The 21,488-nt window shown below is 42.0% G+C and overlaps 2 protein-coding genes across 10 annotated transcripts in view; one reads left to right on the top strand and one right to left on the bottom strand.

Annotated features, from left to right (window-relative positions):
* LOC148655552 (rho GTPase-activating protein 21-like) overlaps positions 1–21,435 on the top strand; it is a 105,225-nt gene extending 83,790 nt beyond the window's left edge. For 7 of the 9 annotated variants that reach the window (XM_088642172.1, XM_088642173.1, XM_088642171.1 and 4 more), the window contains 17 exons: positions 2,795–2,941; positions 3,099–3,201; positions 3,289–3,334; positions 5,697–5,822; positions 8,384–8,686; positions 9,035–9,099; positions 9,188–9,330; positions 10,147–10,289; positions 10,750–10,908; positions 11,014–11,092; positions 11,593–11,666; positions 11,749–11,838; positions 12,102–12,227; positions 12,318–12,359; positions 13,321–13,456; positions 15,962–15,993; positions 17,171–21,435. In XM_088642172.1, coding sequence (XP_088498298.1) covers positions 2,795–2,941; positions 3,099–3,201; positions 3,289–3,334; positions 5,697–5,822; positions 8,384–8,686; positions 9,035–9,099; positions 9,188–9,330; positions 10,147–10,289; positions 10,750–10,908; positions 11,014–11,092; positions 11,593–11,666; positions 11,749–11,838; positions 12,102–12,227; positions 12,318–12,359; positions 13,321–13,456; positions 15,962–15,993; positions 17,171–18,907 — 3,551 coding nt within the window. In that variant the 3' untranslated portion in view covers positions 18,908–21,435. The remainder of the gene's footprint in view (positions 1–2,794; positions 2,942–3,098; positions 3,202–3,288; positions 3,335–5,696; positions 5,823–8,383; positions 8,687–9,034; positions 9,100–9,187; positions 9,331–10,146; positions 10,290–10,749; positions 10,909–11,013; positions 11,093–11,592; positions 11,667–11,748; positions 11,839–12,101; positions 12,228–12,317; positions 12,360–13,320; positions 13,457–15,961; positions 15,994–17,170) is intronic. The other 2 variants (XM_088642170.1, XM_088642176.1) reach the window with 1 other exon arrangement.
* The window catches only part of LOC148655551 (sickle tail protein homolog), a 292,353-nt gene continuing 285,360 nt past the window's right edge, over positions 14,496–21,488 (bottom strand). Inside the window, exon 22 of the mRNA XM_088642160.1 lies at positions 14,496–14,728. Within this exon, the coding sequence (XP_088498286.1) occupies positions 14,702–14,728 (27 nt within the window). The 3' untranslated portion in view covers positions 14,496–14,701. The remainder of the gene's footprint in view (positions 14,729–21,488) is intronic.

The raw sequence follows: 21,488 nt of genomic DNA, 5'->3' as shown, positions 1-21,488 counted from the left end.
ACCGTGCTGTTGAATGCAAAAACCAGCTTTTTAAATAACTTTATTCAGATGGGAGATTTTCTTGTTGATTCCCTGTAATTCTGTAGAGCAAGAAAAACTACGCACAACTTACATTTAGAATCGCTAGAAATTATAAATTAAATTAACAAATGACAAGGTTTAAAACAGGTTCCAAAGCGTGGACAATTGAGGGTATCTGAGTAACAACAGAAGATGAGAGATCAGCATACAGGGCATATAATACAAGTCAAGTATGAAACTGTAACCCTGACGTGGCTTAAAGATCTGAGTGAGATTTCAACAAGTGGAAAACAAATAGTGGAAGAGTAAAATTGTGAATAGATATTGATAATAGCCTAGATTTGTTGAAAGCTGCATTTAAATTGAACAGGACACCCAGCAGGTGCAGACAAAGGCATCTCTCAGAACTCACGCAGCACAATTCCAAACCCACGCTCTGTTGGTCCACGTGCAAAGAAGAACAAACCAGTATTTGAGAAGTTGGCACATCTCAATAGGCTGTTTGAAGAGGCCCTGCATAAGCAATAAGCTCGATGTCCAGTATCATGTTAAGTCAGAATAGCCAATGTAAAGCACAGAACTGCCTCTGTTCGCCGTTTGTGCAAAGGTTGACAGAAAAACTAACATTTCCCCAGTTGGAGTCTGTGAGTAAGGATGGACTTGGGTGGAATATTTTCCTTCTGGAATTTGTCCCTGGGTAATTCGTCTTCGCACAAATGCTGCTGCTGGAAGAATCCCGGCTGCAGACGAGGGAGGGATCGTTGTGGCGATGCCTGGGGAGCCCAGGGGCTTTGCTGGACATGAGATGCCTGACCTGTGTGGACTGCGATCAGCTCTATGAGCATTTAGTTGAAGAGCCACTTGGTAGGTCGCTGTAGCAGCTGATAAACATATCACTGACTCGCTTGATTCTGAACATGCAGGGTAAGAGTGAGAAACAGAAACTAGGGCAGCAGCTTAATTTTAGAACCAAAACCCCCATGGCAGCACTCTGGAAGTTCAAAAAGAGCTGCGCACTGGGGCATTTCAGGAAGGAGTTTGAAAAAATGTAGAACATTCCTGTTTTTAAGAAGGGGGACAGGGCAAAAATAAAACATGTCCTCATTCAGTACAGGCTCTGTGGATTGTTCTGTGGGAATTGAAGTTTTGTTGAAGAATACAAAAAACTTTTTATTCTAGGGTTTTGTTCATAAGATGGTATATGAAGTAATGATGTTGGCTAATTTTGAACATATTCTAACTTAATGTAGACATGCCTTTGAAGTGTGTGATCAACAGGTTACTTGCTTTTGTTCTGAGGCAGGCCTTTCTTTGTGTAGATAGGAATAGTATGTGCTTGTTCCTGATGTGAAAGAAAAGGGCAAGTAATCTCACAGACACAAAGCCAGACATTGCTGATCTAACTGGGTTACTTATTAATCATCAGTCATCTGTGTGTTCAGCATTTCCTTGCACAGCTTTGGACCGTGTGCACTAATTGGACAGGGAGTGTCCAACCCTGTGTGAATAAACCTCTCTCCACCTGAAGCAGCTCATGCTGAGTTAGGTTCATCTGTGAGGCTTGACGTTTCACGGCCTCTCGTCAGCTGATGGCGCAACGACGCATGCAAGTCCAATAGCCGTGACGAAAGACTGAAAGGAAGCGTTGTGAAAGCTGCCCCTTCTTTTCTTTTCAATCGTGACACCTTTGGCTTTGAGATTTTTCTTTTTGTGCGTGTGAATTACTCAGGCCTGCAGCTGTTAGGTCATCTGATAAGTCAGATGAGCACTTCAGTTTGGGAAATGAAGTGTCGCTACTTGCTGTTTACTTGGAACAAGTCTCCAAATAAAGTGTCGGGGAGTGTCAGACCGGATCTCTCATATTTGCTCCCTTACGGCTACTTGATGTGCTTTTTCTTGAGTAGCAAGATGCCGAAGCAGGAATCTTTAGGTTTAGGCCAGGTGCTGCCTTGCTTCGATTCTTCTGAGCCTTAAGGCATCATTTTACAGTTGTTTAGTAAGATTCACAACCAGTTTTAAAAAATAAAAGTAGTGAAAGTTTTTATGTTGTGTATAGTTTTCGGTGTCCTTGGGTTTGGAAAGGAGCTATATAAGTAGGTTATTATCCATCGAAGTACCTTTTATAAAGCCACTTGCATTTCAGATATTAAAAATAACTGGTGACGGAGCTGTAGCAGTTACTGTAAGGATTTGAAAACTTACACTGAGATTTCTTCCATGTGCTATAGACAAATATAAAGGAGACAAAATATAAAGGAGTTTCAGCATGTTGAAAATTTACAGTACACTGCTTGTTGTTGTACCTGATCAGTAAGCATGTGAATGTGCAGTGTTACAGTGGTAAAATGTCTCAATTTTTTAATGTTGTAATATTGGAAAACCAAATATGCTTATCTTGAACTAGTAGTTTTTTCTTCATGAGGCACTGATCATTTTATAATCGAGTACTTGAAAACAATTTCCTTTGTGGTACGTTTATTAAATATTAAATATTCCATGTTCGCAACTGAGTGATAGTGGAGACTGGTTCGTTTTTCAGCATTGATCTCAGTAGTATTCTGATGAGTGGATTTTATTTCATACGTTTTCAACAGTTACTTGTGCAGTTAACACGCAGTAATGGAGAGCGAACCTCATTGTCCACAGGGAAGTGCGGCCCTCTGCAGTACTTGTAAAGGGTGTCTCAGCTGCGGCAAAGCAAACAGAGCAGGCCGTGTTGGCGTGACGTGTTGACCGCAGTCAGTAACCCCTTGCGTGTGTTGCGTTGTTCCAGATGAGCCTTCCAGCCCCAGCGTTGACCATGATGTCGCACACATTCCAGCCTCTGCTGTGATTTCTGTCGCACCAGCCATAACTACAATCCCCCCCAGCCCAACCTCTCCATCTCCTGTCATTCGGCGCCAGCTGTCTCATGACCAAGGTAAGGGCTGGACTCCACCTGGGTTTGTGTCATGTGCTGGGTTGGCATTGATGTACGTGACATGGCATTGCTCACATGACATTCTCCTGCACTCTCTGGCAGCTGTAATGAAATCGTTTGTATTCTTCTTTTTTTTTTCTTTAATCTTCGCCTGAAGATTCTCTTAGGATCACTATTCTGGAGTCCCAGTCTGGTACGAAAACAGAGCGATCAAAATCGTACGATGAAGGATTGGATAATTACAGAGAAGAAGGAAGATCGTAAGTTGGCTTTTTCCCTGTTATTTTTTTGTTCCTAAGAAGGGATATTGCAGATATCTAATTGAATGTTATTTCTACCCTTGCTAGAAGATCATCCATTAAACACGTGTCCAGTCTGAAGGGAATTAAAAAGGTGAGTCAAACAGTTCAAGTCAGTATTGTCCTGAGTCAAGTGTTTCATCAGGATGAAAGCCACTTTCAGATTTGAATATTAAAATAAGTTGTATTTGTGAGTGTGTTTTGAAAAACGTGCTGAAAGTCTTTTGTCCCATTTCCCCGTCCTTTCTCCATGCGTAGCTAAGCTAGATATCTTACAGGAACTGTGTGCAGTCATCATTATATGCACAGGGCAGTTATCGGATACCTGCCTGTGCTTGTACAGTCAGCCTACATGGGTATGAAATTAGCATGCCCTGTAAAATATCAAGCTTGTCCTTTTTGTTTGCCAATAAATACATGTATAATAATTTCTACTATAACAAGCATAGATGTAGAATGTTAGTGTTGGATAGGACAATTTTTTTTTTTCCATGTTGTCACACCATGATAACTTTATTTCAAGAGTTGCACATTGATATTCTTGTTTTTTTTGTTCCAAGCAAGCCACATAGTTATTATAATCGTTTAATTCACTGCATAATGATTTCTAAACTGTATCACAGGTGATTCACTGGTAGGTGTACATTAAGTGAAGTGAATATTTTGAGTAAGTCCTTGAAGCCATTAACAGCCCATGTCTTAAGAGATTTATCTTAGTTGTTTGACTACTCAAGTTGGAACAAACATTAGGAGACACTTGGTCTTCCAGAAACTGAACTCAACACCCCTGATTTATACTTTCGAACACTGTGTGAAGAAGACCGCAAGTTCCTTCTGTACTTAATCGTGTAAAAAAAAGGCCGTTGAGTGCAAACAAACACATTATCCCGAGCCACACATTGTTCAGGCAGTTTCTGCTTTCTGCACTTATTTAAGCAAAAAAAAATGTTCAACTTCAATTTTTTCAAGATGTTCTTGTTGTTTAAAAGAAGCCCATTGCTTCTTTCGGGATTTTTCTGCTTCAGGTCACCATTATGGCTTTTATTGCCTTTTCTCAAATTAACAAATATTCAAAGATGTAAAATCTCTGAATTTTAGATTTCACCCTTGTCCTAAATCTAAATCTATTTTTTTAAGTTCATATTCAAATTCTGTGTCCTAAATTTATATCCGGAATTAAGGCTACAGCAGTTCCCAAAGCATGAATGAGGTGACAAAACAAAAGCAGAAACTCAAAGCTCTGGTGTTTGAAACCTGTAGTGTGTAATTTAAGGTATTCATGTCCCCTGAAAGTAAAGACATGGTCTCTGGAATAATAAGCTGTCTGTATGAATGAAGCAAGTTTCTGAGTTGAAAGGAGGAACAGAGTTGCATTTAAACCTTTCAGTTAAGGTGAATACAGCATGAAGACCATCAAAGCTTCTTCCGTTCATTTCAGTCATCTGGAGAAAGGGGGTATTGTGTTTTTGTCCTATACCTCAGTGTTGTTCTTGACTTCAAAGCACAGGTAATGTGTGTTTTGAAAAGATCTACACATCTATAAACTGTACGGCTCCTTATAATGTAATAGTGGGGTTGATGCCTTAGTGATAAGGATAATCACTATAACCCTTAAAGTAAAAGTATAAAGAGAGATGAAATGGTCAGGGGAATGAAGTGGATTTAGCATTGCTGTGTGGTATGTAGCTACTGTATATGCACCTAAAAACCACGAGTGTTTCGGGCAACAGGCTCTTAAAGGCATAGTCTCCCTCAGTCAGCCCTGGAGGATAAAGATGTCATACCATGGTGCCCAGCTCTCCTTTAAATCACTCTACTGTCAAACCCAACAGTTTAAGCAGTAGTAGTTTGCAGTGTGCTGGTATTACAGTGTAATAAAGTTGTACCTCTTAATATTTCTTCTCCTTTTATGCCGCAAAAGTTCAAGAAACATGTTATGAGGGGAAGAGGAGAGCTTGTTACTTGTTTAAAAATGTCTGTTGCCTGTATCCCTGTGAATATAGTGGGTTTTCAGCTGTTGAATGCCTACGAGGCACAGCTTTTTGCAACAATCAATCAAAGTTTATGTATCAAATGCACAACAATACAGCGTGCAGCAGTAGTTGCTGGCAGTGAAATGAAAAGCCCCCCTCCTGCTGCTTTTCCGCTGTGCCCGTGCCGCTGGGACTGCCTCTGCCCGTGACGGGCCCAAGCTGCCGCCCCGCGCGGGCCTGAGGGCTCAGGAGGGGCAGAGTCACGCTTCTCAAGTGGCCAGAGAGCTGCGAGGAGGAGGTCCAGCCGCAGGCCGGAGAGATTCGCTGTACAGCGCGTCTTCTAGTATGTAATAAGTGCCGGTGTGCAGGCAGGCAAGCAAGATGGGCAGCATGTCACTGGTAAAGAAGTGTTTCCCCGGTGGAGATGATGTTGCTTCAGGCTTCTTCGTCTGTAGGAATTGTAACGGTTGTTTTCGTGTTTAGGCTGTGGACGGCCAGAAGTCTTCTGAAGATTCGGGGTCGAGAAGAGATTCTTCCTCTGATGTTTTTAGTGATGCGACTAAGGAAGGGTGGCTTCATTTCCGCCAGCTGTCCACAGACAAGAGCAAGGTAAGAGCCTTCTCTGAACGTGCAGCTCAGCTCTGTAGGGCACAGGCTCTTGAGTGGGAGAGAAGTCCTGGGAAAATGGAAGGGATCTGAAACCCATTGCTTTTAAACATTTAACACAGAAATTAAAGGACGTGGATATTAACAATATTCGTTTTTCTGAACTCCATTGCTATAAGCATTTGTAGAAGCTGCCTTGCTGAACATAAGTTGATCAGCCTGTAATAAACAGTAATGGTTGAATTATTTTTGACTTTCCCTTCAGAAACATTAAAGAGAGGGATGTTTTTAAACGTTCTCTTTACATGGTTTCACATCTTTCCGTGGAAGTGTTTGTCCAGACCGTGGTTGTCTGGCCTAGTGTCTCTAACTGTTCTGTAGGTCCCTTTAAAACAGCAGCACTTCGAGCTGGCAAAAAGCTGTTCATTTGGTAAAATTAGGTGTGGAACTAGCTGTTATAGCCTAAGAGCTGAGTTGTATGACAAACCTGAAGAGACGGGTTCTCCAAGACGAGAAGTGGACAGCCCTGCACTGAATCTTGCAGTTAGGATAAGTTTGTCCTTCTCTGGGTAAATGTCCTGAGACCTAGGCAGAAAAACACAGGTTTACAGTTTTACTAACTGGGTTTAATCAGTCCTTTCAATGGTAATGGAGATATAGCTCCCATTTTTTGTAAGTTTTGGTAAGGCAAGTATTGTACAACTTTTTTTAACCTTGTAGTAATACTTTTTTGGACTGAAAAGTGTGCTGTACATCCTTCTCATACATGTAGTAAAAAGATTAGCATCCTTGTCATTTGCTAAGGTAGAACAATACAATGTTAGGTATGCCAAGGCGATGTCCATTGTCAAACTCCACTATCTAGTCATTTTGCTTTCATTAGAAGTGTCTTGGTTACATCCATATTTCCTGCAGCTTTACTGCTTGTTTATGTTCTTGAACATGTTTTTTTTTTGTTAATTCCATTTCATGATCCTTTCATAAGCTTGTATTACAGAAACACTTGCAGTTTGTCTGTATTCATTCTGCTTTATTCAGAAATATCTTAAGTGCCCAGATCAGCTAATCAGCTCCCACAGAAATGTTTTTTGTACTGTTTCCAAATAACCTTAAAACTAGTGTAATTGTAAGTTTGCTAAATAACATCCTTTTATTCATAGTTCTCTAGAGAATGTAAATCAGAATTTTTCTGTACCCACACACTTGCATTTGCAGTTTTTATTTGCTTCACAGTACAGTAGTGGGCATGGTGGCTTGTGCTGTAGTTACATACTGTCACTGTTACCCAAGGGAAACTAGTTGAAAACTGTTCAACAGCAGATGAATGCATTTAAACACTGGCAACCTGTTACTTGTTAATGCACTGGATTAAGTCTGCTGAACCTGTGCCCCCCCCAGGCTGTTATACTGCTGTACTTCAACTCAACCGGTGCCTTAATTATTAAATCAAGTTGGTTGTCAATTTATCAATTATGAATTAAACCAAGGACCAAATTATAGTGATGCATTTTGCAAGAGTCAGAGTAGCTCTGCAAAAGATTAAAAGATGTTGCCACCTTATAGACCAACTTAATTGTATGTAGCAAATATCCCCTTGTAAACTGTCATATTTGAAGTTTTGAGGGAAAAGTTCCTTTCAGAGAAATGTGATCTAAAGTGCCAGTTTCCTGAAAACGTGCTTCTTTATGTATCGGTGAAAGATCTTTTAAAATGTCTACAAATATACAGTTTTCCCTTTTGCCCTGATGTTTTTCTGCAGTAAGTTTCCTGCAAATTAGAGGCAATGTTAAAACGCCACTTTCCATACAAACCAAGATAGTCCTTTACTGAGACTGATGCAGGTCGGGCGAAGTAGATCAGTGAGATGGGGGGGGTCCGCATATCCTCTCCTACTGTGCAACCCTTGAATGAGTCATTTTGTGAAAGTACTTGAAATTATGAATGTAGAAACTCGTGAAAATAGGTTTTTATTGTACTTTTTTTTTAAAGGCAGCCTCTTGATAAAAATGGGAAATTCTAGGCTTTTATTGGAAATAAACAATCTTAGACTTAAAAATAGTCTCCTCTTTTTGCTTCATTGTGAATAGTGAACAATTGTATCCACATTGCTTCATGAGAAATGCAGTAGTGGAGATCTTAAGGAAAGAAGAGATGCTTCTCTGTATAAGGAGCTCTGAGGGACTTGAACAAGCTTTGTTGAAACAAATACCATGATCTACTTCTCGAAATGTCTGGGTGCGATTCTCACATCAGTCAGATCAGCTGCACACCAAACCCCGTAGGTGTGCCAAATGGCCTGCTCTTGTCTGAAGGCTTCATGCAAGAATGAAGCACTTGACATGTCCAGAAATGGGTTTATTGGATGTTTCAAGTGCTGTAGACCTCACAGATGAAAAATTGAATTTTTGTTTGTAGAAAGTAGAGTGTTTTTTATTTTCATTGAAATTTCTCATTTAACACCTTTGACATTTTGCCCCAGTGTTCCGTCTTGTCGCACAGTGGCGACCTCGTCTGGAACGGACGTTTTAAACTTGGCCGCGTCTTTCCTTTTCTGTGTGCGGCAGCGCGTGGGAGGCGGTATCCGCCCGTGGAAGCAGATGTACGCGGTGCTGCGAGGTCCCTCGCTGTGCCTCTACAAGGACAAGAAGGAGGCGCTGGCGCACGGCTCTTCCCAGGCCGAGGAGGAGCTGCAGCAGCCCATCAGCATCAGGGCCTGCCTGATCGACATCTCCTACAGCGACACCAAGCGCAAGAACGTGTTCCGCCTCACCACCTCCGACTGCGAGCACCTCTTCCAGGCCGAGGACAGGGAGGACATGCTCTCCTGGATACGGGTCATTCAGGAGAACAGTAACCTGGATGAAGAGGTGGGCAGGCCTGGGCAGGACGTGCTCCCGCGTTTCTTGAACACAGAAGTAAAAATGTTATTTCTGTGCAAATCCCTGAATGTTTGCTTTCTTTTACTTGTACTGATGAGCCTAGCACAGTACACGACGTAGTTGTCTTCCACATTCGCAAGGGAATTGTGCTGGGAAAATGTGCATGTCTTCTGTCGTAACGTGTTGTAGTACATGAGGTTAAAGAATGTCGATACTTTCCCTAAGGTTTTTGTAATGTTATCCAAGTACATAAAATGAGATTTGTTGGGGGTTTTTTTTTCCGATTGACCAAAATGAGGTTTTAGGAGTTCACCCAGGCATTGTGGTTTGTTTTAGAACGCGGCCGTTACCAGCCGAGATCTAATAAGCCGGAAGATAAAGGAGTACAACACGATGATGAGGTGAGTGCTCCGGAGGGGCCTGTCGGAAACCCCGTGCTCACCGTCCTTCTCCCATCGTGCGCGGCTGACGCTTCCACCCGTCTCCCAGCTCGCCGAGCAGCAGGACGGAGCCCTCGCCGAAGCCGTCCCGGCAGTCCATCCGGCAGGCTTTCCTGGGAGGCAAGGGGGATCCCAAGGCCCAGAGCCCGCACTCGCCGAAGCAGGATCCCGAAAGAAAGCCGCTCCATAAAGGTAGTGACCCCTAACTCCGGGTGGTGCAGTGGAGCTCTTCTCTCATCTTCCTGGTTTTCTCTGGAACGTGTGATCTCCTGTTTCTGGACCGGCTCCAAAGCAGCAATACCTCATAAAGTCAAGAAATTAAATAGCGTTTCTCATGCCAGAAGACTTGTTAATAACATGGTGACCATATTTGTATGCGGTATTCTAAACGAGGTCCTGCAAGCATTATACCACTTTGAGATGACATTCCTTGCTTTCATATCTACACTTTTTTAGTGTAAATCCTCACATTGTTCACTTTCTTACAGCTTTTTTATGAGCATTTGTGAATATGCGCCCAAACCATGCGCTCCACAGCATTACAGAACTGCTAGAACTACTCAGTTCTTTATGGTTGATGCCTTATGTGCACTTATCCATTTGTCAACAACATGGTGAAGGATAATTCATCGGACCAGATCACATTTTCCACTGCTTGAGAAATCATTTCTGGTGCTCTTTGCACCACTGTCCTCATAGAGTTGTGTTGTCAGGTGTGATGAGTAGTTTGTGCACTGCAACCCGACTATGGTAGGTATTCTGTGCAGTTTTTGATGAAACCAGCAGCTCAGGCCCCAGGTTGAAATTTGAAGTCTTTTGATCTGTATATGCTTGCCTGTTTTGCCTCTCGCGTTGAATTAATGCACGGATTATCACACTCATGGGGTTTGTGCATCATGCCTGCTATTGTCCTTTGCCGATGACCATTGCTCATGAAGCTTCAGCAAGTTGAGCTCTCTGGGACAGCTTTTTTTGTAGTAGAAAATGTAATACTATTACTTTTTCCAGATGACAGCAGTCCACCAAAGGATAAGGGAACCTGGAGGAAAGGCATTCCTGGGCTAATGAGGAAACCTTTTGAAAAGAAGACTGCAGCTGGGGTGACTTTTGGAGTTCGACTGGACGACTGCCCACCTGCTCAAACAAACAAAGTAAGGCGCAGTTCACTGTCACTTTACTAATTTTCAGGTAGCTACTAGGCTTTTTTTTTTTACTTGTTTAACTCAAGAAGTCAACAGAAAATTCATTGTATTAATAAAATTTGACTAAATGATTTCAATGATTTTGGGTATGACCAAAGGGATGCTTGATGCATGGTGCTTCAGATGAAGGAACTCTGAGCCCTGTTCTTATAAGGGCATACTGTGTGTCCTGAGTCCCCTTTACAAATTAAATGTTCCTGGAGCTGATTTGAGTCCTTAGTCTGTTAGCATTTTTGTCTTCCACCTTTGTGCACCTGATCTTTCATTTCTTTAAGATGTCCCAGGTGACATGAAAAAGGTGACTTTTTCCCCCTCCTGCTCTGGCGAACGGATTCTGCTTGATTCAGTGCAGTATGTAAAGTGTGTAAGGGTTTGTGTGCGTGACCACGCGGTGTCCTTTGTGTTCCAGTTCGTGCCGTTAATCGTGGAGATCTGCTGCAAGCTGGTGGAGGAGAGGGGTCTGGAGTACACAGGTATTTATCGTGTTCCAGGCAACAACTCTGCCATCTCCAGCATGCAGGAGGAGCTCAATAACAAGGGCATGAGCGACATCGACGTGCAGGACGATGTGAGTGTGCTCCTCCGGCCCGTTTCGTGCTCGTCCCTGAACGGCGCGTTTCTGCACAGGGGCTCAGGTCAACTCACCCCACTCTCTCTCTCTTGACTTGGGCAGAAATGGCGGGATCTGAATGTGATCAGCAGCTTGCTAAAATCCTTTTTCCGAAAACTTCCAGAGCCTCTCTTCACAAACGGTGAGAGCATGCAGCTTCCTGATTCATAGAATTTGCAATTCGTAGGTCATTTCAGTCTGATTTATTGAGTTGGGCATTGATCATCTTTGCTAAAAAACATAAGAGTTGATACGTTTTTGTAGAGTGTCTTTCAGGTAGTATTTTTGACTCGCTTGAAAAAGCTAATTTAATTGTGCATTGCAGTTTAAACTATAAGCATTGCTGGGATTTTTTAAGAATATTTTTTTGATCGGCGACAGCCAAATCTAAGACTATAAGACAGGAGAGAGGAGGACATTTGGCTTGTCTAGGACCATGCAATTAAAAAGCATCATGAAGTCTTTTCTGTGAATGTATATATGTAGTTGTAGGTATTTTGTCAGATGGTTCCTCCCAGAAGTGACAGCATTAATGACTTCCTGCTTGGACATGGAATCTGTTGTAAAGTCCACCATCTAGTGGGTGTTTTGGGTACTTCATTGTTTTTTGGATTGTCTGTTCATGATCTTTTCTTCTTCTAGAAAAATATGCCGATTTCATAGACGCCAACAGAACTGAAGACGCAGTTGAGAGGTTGAAAATACTGAAAAGACTGGTATGTGGCACTACAGCAGTGGCCGCATTGTTTTATGTTTAATTGATTTAGGCAGAGCCCATTGAAACCCTTTCTTTTATAGCTTCACGAGCTGCCAGACCATCATTATGAGACTCTGAAGTTCCTCTCTGCACATCTCAAAACTGTGGCCGAAAACTCAGAAAAAAACAAGGTGAAGTAATGCGAAGGACAGTTCTCAAGAGAATATATTGAAAATGTAACTAAGCAGTGATTGTGATGCCATATTGTTTGCATTTCTTACACTATATTAAGAATAAAATGTAAAAATGAAGAATAACTGGTGAAGAACATTTTTAAGGGGGAAATGTAAGAGTTTATTTTTCCACTGCTCGCTAATATGGATTGATTGATGGCTTGAACCAGACACCCCTGTGTGTCCATGTGCAGTACTGAACACTTTTCCTTGTGTTATAGATGGAGCCGCGGAACCTTGCAATAGTTTTTGGCCCAACCCTGGTCAGAACGTCCGAGGACAACATGACTCACATGGTGACTCACATGCCTGACCAGTACAAAATAGTGGAGACACTAATTCAGCATGTATGTCTTCTTAGTTGTGGTGTCATCTGTTTATTTTGTTTGTTTAAATCCAGCGGATTGTGAAGATGCCTTTTCTCTTCTCTGTTTCAGTATGATTGGTTTTTCACAGAAGGAGCCAGCGAAGACCCTCGGGTGTGTATGTCTGAGAAGTATAATATGCACAGCTGCTTTCTTTCATTCCTACGCTTCATTGTTGCTGAACAACCTACTTAACAGCTCTAAAAGGCCTTTATGAAGAAGAGTTTTTGTGTAGCTGAAGGTAGTTTCGTGTGTTTTACATCAGTTTAGGGTGGAAGAATCAGACGACTCAGTCAGTTCATTGAAACACGAGTCAATGACATCCTCACAGCCTCTTTTGTGCTGTAAAAATGATTTCCCATTCCTTATGTGCTGTGCGCTTCAGATTTATTCATAGCCCAGATAAAGTGCGTAACTTTACACATAAGGTAACAGATTTATAGAATTCATTATATTTTGTCAAAAAAAAAATCTAAAATGTATTCTGCAGTTTTATTTGCATTGCACAGGAGCAAAGTCCAGACAACATGAGGGTCCTATTTATTCACCCCCCTGTAGTTAGAATTTAAATCAATTGTAGGGTTGCTGTAGCATTAAAGGCGCTGCCTGTAATGAGCTATGAGGATCTTGTGTTTTTTGACAATTACTCTGGGGCCCTGGGATGCCAAACAGTCTCCACCCATTACAGTCCCCCCAGTCACATTTCACTGTGGTGGTTTTCAGCACTTACTTTATATCCCAAAGATGCCAGTTTGTGTTGGAGCTCTCCAGCTGCTGCCTTTAGATTAACAGTACAGCTGCCTCCCAGACCACTTGTTTCCTTCTCCAGACAGGAGAAGCAAGTCACAATATCCAATCTATAACATTCTTTTACAACCTTTCTTGGCTCATTGGGTGAATAGAGTAATCTGCAATGCACCGTATATAACCAAACCTAAGATGCTGGGGTCTAGGATTATGCTAGTGTTGACATGTCCATTGTCTCAGAATCATCTGTTTGTGATCTCCTCTGGGAAGAGCATCTTTCTGGGACTCCACCCTGAAGGCTCACTGCCTCCTCTCTCTCCAATTGTAGACCCCAGTCCGTGAGGAGAATACAGTTGAGTCTCAGCCAGTGCCAAACATAGATCATTTGCTCCCCAACATTGGGAGGACTGGCACTTCTCCAGGAGATGTATCAGGTAACTGGCCTGCACCAGATGAACTGTGGGGTGGGTTAACAACGACGTCTTTATTGCATTTACAACCGTAAGCTGAATGTGACTTTTGAAAGAGCAATGAAAGATTGTGGAAGTTATTGCTTAGAATGGAAGTGTGTAAAAATAGTAGGGCTATTATATTAATGCTGAGTAATGTAGTGTAATCCTCAGAATGATAGCCACATTCATTTGCTTTTCATTAAAGTATTTCTTGTAAAATGAAAAAAGCTTTCAAAGCATTTGTCAGTCTCTGAAGGGCAAACTATTTTGACTTTTGTAGAATGTAGCCATCTGGTAAGAGTCCATTTGAAAATAAATGGAAAAAAATAGTTAAAATAGTTTGTTCTTGTGTAGAATTTGATTTATTTTTACCATTTTATTTAAAACGAGCAGACTTTTGATTTGATTATTTTAATTTGATTTTTGTTTCCTCCTGCACATTTCATTGGTCTTCCTGTCCTTTTCCTTAGTTTGATTTTCATAGGCTTTTTTTTTTCTTTCAATACTCTTTTGAGTGTGATCCTGCCTACTGTTGCACTAACCCGGCATGTTCTTTCCCAAAAAAAATCTGATCCCTTTGTCTCTAGTTTTTCTTGTTGAGTGTTTGAAGGGCTTTCCAGCATTTACACATACTGATCTTGAAACAGGCCAAGTGGGAGGAGTCTATCACACGGTGATGTCACTGATGGATTCTGTTATGTCACTGATGGACAGCTGGAACTGTAGGAAGAAGGAGGATTGTTGCCCCCAATGTAGCTGCCTAGTCTGCAGAAACCCCCGTTTCTTGTAAATCCAAAAACAAAACAATTATTGTCATCCGTGGTGTACATTTACTTTTAAGAATATTTCCAACAGACCAATGCTACTTTCTGAAAGTGTTTCTGCTGTTTCTTATTATTTCTGAAGCAGACCCTGAGGAGAAATAGCATGGTATGGTGCGCCAGTTTTGTAATAGTCGTGTAGCATTTTTAAAAAAACCATGTGTCTCAAGGGGTGTGGTGCCGGGGCTGAGCTTGCTTCCAATGAAGGAAAAATACAAACGAAACCAATCTGATAAAGCAAAAGTTTTAATTGTGTGAAGCAAACACACAAATCTGGAACGAATCTTGATCTGTGCCTTGGAGGGCCTTCGTTTGCCCCTCCTGTCGACGCCTCTCTTAGCTAGCCCCTTTCTGCCCCCTGTCATGTCTGGCCTCCGTTCCTCATATCCGCTCTGTAGTCTTCATCCTGCATCTCACACCACAGCTCCACAACCCTTCACCGTTCGAAACGGGGCCGCAGCAGCTGGGAATAGGAAAATCGTGTTGGTGAAGCCTTTTTAGGAATCTCGGTTTTATTTGCTTCGGACCGGGGAGCGGTTGTCGTTCAGAACACGACTCGTGCCTGGTGTTGCCCCAAATAAACCTTGAGGCCTTTTTAAAAGGCGTAGCGAACGTTTTGTAAGAAACCCATCATGTTTATGTTCAGGCTAAATGAGAAACCTTCATGCTAATAATTCTAACCTTAGTTGCAGTTAGCTTAAAACATAATAGGTAAATAAATCGCTTTGCTCGCCTCGATTGTTAAATGCAGACACATGTTTCAGTCCCGTAAATGTCTTCAGGCCTTTCATAATATAACTGGTCTTCAAAATGTAAAGGGCAGTAGTAAAATTCCAGTTTCAACTTTTCTTTAAAGACCATGGTGTTGTAGTTGTCATGAGCATTGTGCATCATTAACTCAAACATAGCCAGTGATATTTCCATTTTTAAAACTTGCATTGTATAGACATTTTCTCACGTTTCACATCACATAATCAAGCCATATCATGAATTACATGTTAAAGTAGATTGTCACTTGCATTTTAGTTTGAAGAGCAAGGAAAGCAAAGGTTTCCTTTTCTATATACAAACGGGGGTTTTGAAATTGTATCGAAGAAATTGAAATTTCCTTTTGCTTTTGGATCATGTGGATGGATTTTCCATGTTTGCTCTTCAGCAGGCACACTCAATCACACATTGTACACGTACCAAATGTTTTGTATACCTGTATTTGCAAGTGGAAATTATGAATGGCCTGCTGTTGAATTCATCATACACACCACACACTTGAACGTATGGTTATCTGAAAATGGGGGAAAGGGGCACTTCAAATTCAAATGTTAGGTTAAAAATTTAAGCTGATTTTTGCTTCATAGCTTCTTTGAGTTGGGAAAGAATGCCAATGCTAGTGAATGCAATTCTTTTAAGTGTAAAGCAATGCTTGTAAAGTAATGCATGATCTGCTTTCTGTCTTGGAGAACAGGGTTCCCTTTCCATTATTCTCATTGAACAGGTTCCTCTCACAAATCACAGCATTCTCGTTCATGGCGGTGGCTTTCTGTGGTGCTTTCATCTCTGTGAGCTCTGACTGTTCGACATCTTCTGATCTTTCTCTGTTGCATTGTGGATGTGTGGATCTGTCTTTCTCAGTTTCATTTAAGTTGAAAAATTCAGGTGGTGAATCTTTGGCTGATTGTGTTTGTTCTGTCCATTTCAGATTCAGCCACTAGTGACTCTGCAAAATCAAAGGTGAGTCTTTGCATTTGCTGTTTGAGTGTTGATCTTTTACACAAAAGGCTGACATTAGTTGTAATTGAGCAGGTAAGAGATCTGAGTACACACCTGTTTAGCCTGACTTTCCAGGGTCAATGGAATATCAGATTGCCAACCACATCATGTGTTATGATTTTAATAATGGCCTCTTTGCAGCAAATTAGTTTAAGGAGTAAAAAGTCTTACGATAAACAGAACCTGTACTTTGGATCATTGGATCATTAGCTTGCTCACTGGATGTGACTGTAGATGTGCCGGAACATAAATTCTGTTTTTGTAAAATTGTCCTATGATAACTAGAAAAAATATTAAAGCGCAAAAAGTGCATTATTTCCACGAATATATATTATCAGAATATTGAATGTGAAACGTGAATTAGTAACACCAGATTTTTGTTTCTGTAGTTGCCTCTGTCTGGATAACACCACTACAAATACTTTGTAAACGTGCATCACGTTTTTTGTGAAACCCTTATGGCTGAGTCTTAAAATTGTGTGAAGTTAATATCATTGAAGAGGGAGGACTTAATTTAGCTGGAACGGTATCTTTGTTTTTTTTTTCAGGCCCATTATGTTGTGTAGTTGAACTTAAGCCATTCTGTTGTTATAGGATGAGAATATTTGTGCTCAATGTTTAAAACATGTTTGGGCTCTCACAAATAATCTTTGTTTTTCTTCATCTTTGAATTGTTCTTGCATTATGTTCTTATGTTAAGAACTTATCTAAAGGGTGAAATTAAGCACTGTTCTCTTAATATGGGCAGCAGTATGATCTAGTTGTTAAGGCTCTGGACCAAGTCGTGGTGGGTTCAGATTCCTGTCGGGTTGCTGCTGCACTGTGTTCTTGAGCAAGGTACTTCACTAACATTGCTGCAGTAAATGTCCTGCTGTGCAAACGGGTCTCCAGGTCAGCGTTGTAAATGAGAACTTGATATCCTAGACTTGCCTAGTTAAAGGATTACGCAGCTTGTGACTTGCTTGACCAATCCTTGTAGAAGATCCTTCACTGTTTAATTGAGAATTGTAGATGTAGATTTTCTCAATGAAAGATGCAATTCTTTTAGCCACTACTTAGCTTAATGTAGGCGTTCAAGGGATTTGAGCTCCCTGCTGATGTGTAACTAAGAATTAACCTCAAGTTCTTTCTTTCATAGGGGTCTTGGGGATCTGGAAAGGATCAGTACAGCAGAGATCTGCTGGTGTCCTCTATTTTTGCTGCCGCAAGCCGTAAAAGGAAGAAACAGAAGGAGAAGCCACAGCCAAGCAGTTCAGATGATGACCTGGACAATGTGTTTCTGCAGAAGGAGCCTTCAAGGCAGAACCATGACACTGTGTGGTCTAAGGATGGCAGTGCAGAAGCAGGGAAAGAGACTGGCACATCAAACCAAAAAGGATGGACAAAGGAGACTCAGGATGACAAAGAACAGAATAAGAGTTTTGATTTGAGGACCAAGGCCAAAAAGGACCACAGAAACTCGTTTTTCTTGAAAGAGAAAGCGTCCTCTGCACAGCCCTCTCCTTCCCCTTCTCCCAGCCCAAAACGCACCAGCTCTCCCAGCCCTAGTTTTCGAATGCAGCAAGGTGGCAAATCCTCTCTCTCTGACCCCCCTTCGCAGTTTGATGATGCCGTGTCAGACTTGGGGACAATGAACAGCACAAGTTCCCAGGCCTCTATCCATAGGGCACGGCCTAAAAAATGGACAACCCCTGACATCAAAGGCAATGAGTCCATTGCGGCAGAGATCAGCTCCATCACCTCAGATTATTCTACCACCTCATCCATGACATACCTAACGGGCATGGAGTCCAGCATGCTGAGCCCCGAGGTCCAGTCGGTAGCAGAAAGTAAAGGCGACGAGGCAGATGATGAGCGGAGTGAGCTTATCAGTGACGGAAGACCGATGGAGACGGACAGCGAGAGCGACTTTTCCGTGTTTGCATCCTGCTCGGCTCCAGAGAGGATTCTGCGGGAGTCCCTCCAGGATAAAGCACAGCAACGTCGTAGAGGGTCCAACGGGAGCGAGCCTGTGGGCACCGAGGGAAGTACCACGCTGAAGTTAGACGGCTGGCAAATCTTTCCATCTCAGAAGCTGTCGGAGAGCGACGTGCTCTACAGGAAAAAAACGATCCATCAGAAAACCGACAGCGAGTCTTCAGCTGAGGGAAAGAGCGATAAGGAGTCGAACAGGCTGTCGCGGGTCTTGGAGGTGATGAAGAAAGGAAAGTCAACTGGGAGCCTGAGCTCCTCAGCCAGGAGCGAGTCCGAAAAGCAGGAGCCGGCCTGGCGTTTGAAGATTACAGAGCGGTTAAAATTTCGGCTGAAGACCTCGGCGGATGACATGTTTGGAATCGGACCGCCGAAGGCCAGGTCGCCCGAGACGCGCAAGAAGAAGAGCATCAAGCGCAGGCACACGATGGGTGGGCAGCGGGATTTTGCCGAGCTGGCCGTCATGAATGACTGGAGGGGCCGCGAGCAGGGAGGGGGCGATCTGGAGTCGGAGCTGTCCGCGGTGGACCGCTTGAAGCCCAAGTGCCACTCGCAGGACTTCTCCATCAGGGACTGGATTGCGCGGGAGCGCTGCCGTGCCAGCAACCCCGAAGTCGACGTGGACTCGGCAAAGGAGCCACGGGCAGCCGCCAGAGATGACGAAGGCCCCTCGAAGTCGACGACGCCTTTCTCTGCCCAGGATGATGCCGAGGGCCCCGGCGGTTTAACCGCGATCAGCAGGCCTCCCCCCTCCGCGTCGCCCGGCCCCCGCACAGCTGAGCAGCCGAACGGCGACAGCCTTCAGAGCAAGAGCAAAACGAGCCTCAGCCTCTCGGCGGACGCACACCCGCACAAGTTATCCGGCGCCCATGTTGTGAGGTCACGGTTCTATCAGTATCTGTAAAACCGCGAGCGAGTGTGTGCGTATGTGTGCATGTACACTCCAGATCGGAATCATAGGACACCAGGAAATGTTACTGAAATACAGTTGAAGGAAGGATTGGCAGTACGTGGCGGTAATGTCTTGGCCTTCATGAGAGAGAGACGTGATGGTTCGCTGGTATTTTGTGAAGGGACTTGAAAGCCCCCCCCCTCCTGTTGCCTCCCATCAGTGTGTTAACAGAGACAGCTGCACATACACAAGGCGTGCTGTTACTTGATGCGAAAGGTTAGAAGTGTGTTGCGACCTACCTACTTCCCCATGTGAACCTAATCATCTCCCAGAGCACTTTTTTTTTTTTTTGCACAGTACGCTGCTGCTTTGTCTCAGTTTCATCTTGTGCGAATCTCAGCAGGGTTCAGGTCAACTGGAGGTCAGTGCCTTTTTGTCACGTTGAAAACAATTTCACCCGCAATGCACCTTCTTGGGGGTGTTGCGTGATGTCGAAGAGTGGGATTAATTATATATTATATGGTTCCTTTAGGAACCTACCTACTCTATTTGATTTACATTTTTTGCACTATTACAACAAAAACGCCCCCAATTTTTCTGTGCTGCCACCTCTAGTATTTTATGTGCTCTAGAATGTTAATTTTGTTAAATCATTTTAAACTTCAGCAAAAGGCAGTTTGTTTTGAATATTTGCAGTTGAATGTTCTAGATATTCATGATTTTTTCATCTGAGAAGTAGTGAGAAGGCACTTCTATTGCCGTTGTACGAGTTTGTGGAAGCTGTCTCTTTGATGGGAAATACAAATCAACATGAACACACCATAGAAATCAATTGGCTTTGCTCACCTACTGATCGGTTTCCATTTTTGTATTTTTCATCGTTAAATGAAACTCTCGAGTTTGCCTTGCATAGCAATCCTCTTTTCAAAGATCCATGATCATCGTCTTGTATCTCCTATCACGGAGCCATCAGAGTTGTACTCTTTTGCTTTACTCTCATAAGGCTTCAAAGAGTTTTAAGAGCCAGCGGATGCGTTTCCTGCCTTGCCAATCCTGGCTCGTCCCAGTTTTTCTCATCTCAATTAGTTCTGCTCCATAAAATTTTGAGAGGAATACAAATGCCACAACAGGAGCGGTAAAATGTTACTTCAGCATTCAAGTCTGACATTTCTTTTGATGAGATATCAAACTTCTGCTAATGTTTTTTTTTGTTCAGTTTCCTTGAATTTCTGTAACATTTGCTGGTGTCCTTGTAAATTTGACAGTGTATGTGTATATATATACACACTGTGTATATGCTGAGAAGCACTAAAGAACACAAATGCAGTTGATTTCCAATACTCATTTGTTGCCTTTTTAATGTGACTCTGCATATATAATATGGGTTACTGTGCAAGTTTTTTTTTTTATATATAAGGATATAACAGTACTTGGTAAATACCTGAAATTTCATACACTGTCTTGTTTTTAGCAACATCATGGCTTTGAAGCAAAAAATGAATTTGGCCTTCTGCTCATTTTGTCATACCCCAGTAATGCTGGAAGACCACAAGGGCTTCAAGTCATTGGGTATTTATTTTATTACTTTAAAAACTACAGGCTATAGGTGTCTTAAGTATTACTGATGATTTGTTTGCTTATATTATAGTAGACATTTACAGAAGCAAGACAAAAGTTCCATTCTTCCTACAGTAACCCTATGAAGAATGTATATGCTTGCTGAAATATTGATTAAATCTAGTTGCTTGTTATAATTCTTAAACTGTAAATATTTCTGTACTTGAACTGTCTTATTTTTGTTCAGCCTGCATATGGGCTGGTTTCTGTGCTGTGTACTGTGGAAACCCTTTGCAGTGCATTGTAACAGCCAGACACTCTGTGCTAGTACAATAAAAATAAACGTTTTTATATGACTGTGTAACAAAATGAGTACTGAACAACACTTCTGATGCAATATGCTCTGTGTTGTGTTGCAGTTATATTACCATTGCATTGTCAGTTTCTGGTAACAGATTGCAAAAACCAGATTTTAAATCCCATTTATCCAAGAAGAAAGTGCCTCATTGAATTGGTTTTGGGTTAGTTAGGGTGCCATATTGTCTTTTGTTAAAATATTTAAAATGTACTGTGAATGACTGAATTTTATCTACAACTCATGAAATAATTTTACAGATCTAAATACAGGCAGATTTGAGCTTCCATTCTTTAGGCATTCCAGTTGGGTCTTGAAAGTGTTTTATATATTCAGATTTTTAATTTTTTTTTTGTTTTTAATGGGACTTGAAATGTATGTATTTCTGTAAAATAAGTAACTTAAATGTATATATTTCATGTTTAGTTTTTTTTTTCCAAACGGATTTGATAAGTGTTGTAACATAGGCATGTAGATACTGGACCCTGGAAAAACTGGTTAAGTTTTTTCATCTCTGAAACTGCATGAAAAAATGTTTCATGAAACTGGACATTGTATCATGCCTGTGTACAGTTATACAGGGGTCTAACCCCTAAACACACTGGAAATAAAAATCTTTGTGATTTAATTCGTGTGGTGGTGGTGGTGTTGTAAAGATGCAGGTATGAAGATATACACTAC

Source organism: Lepisosteus platostomus, chromosome 8 (assembly GCF_059453375.1).
Source record: "Lepisosteus platostomus isolate fLepPlt1 chromosome 8, fLepPlt1.hap1, whole genome shotgun sequence".
NCBI lineage: Eukaryota > Metazoa > Chordata > Actinopteri > Semionotiformes > Lepisosteidae > Lepisosteus > Lepisosteus platostomus.
This window is presented reverse-complemented; position numbering and strand designations above follow the sequence as displayed.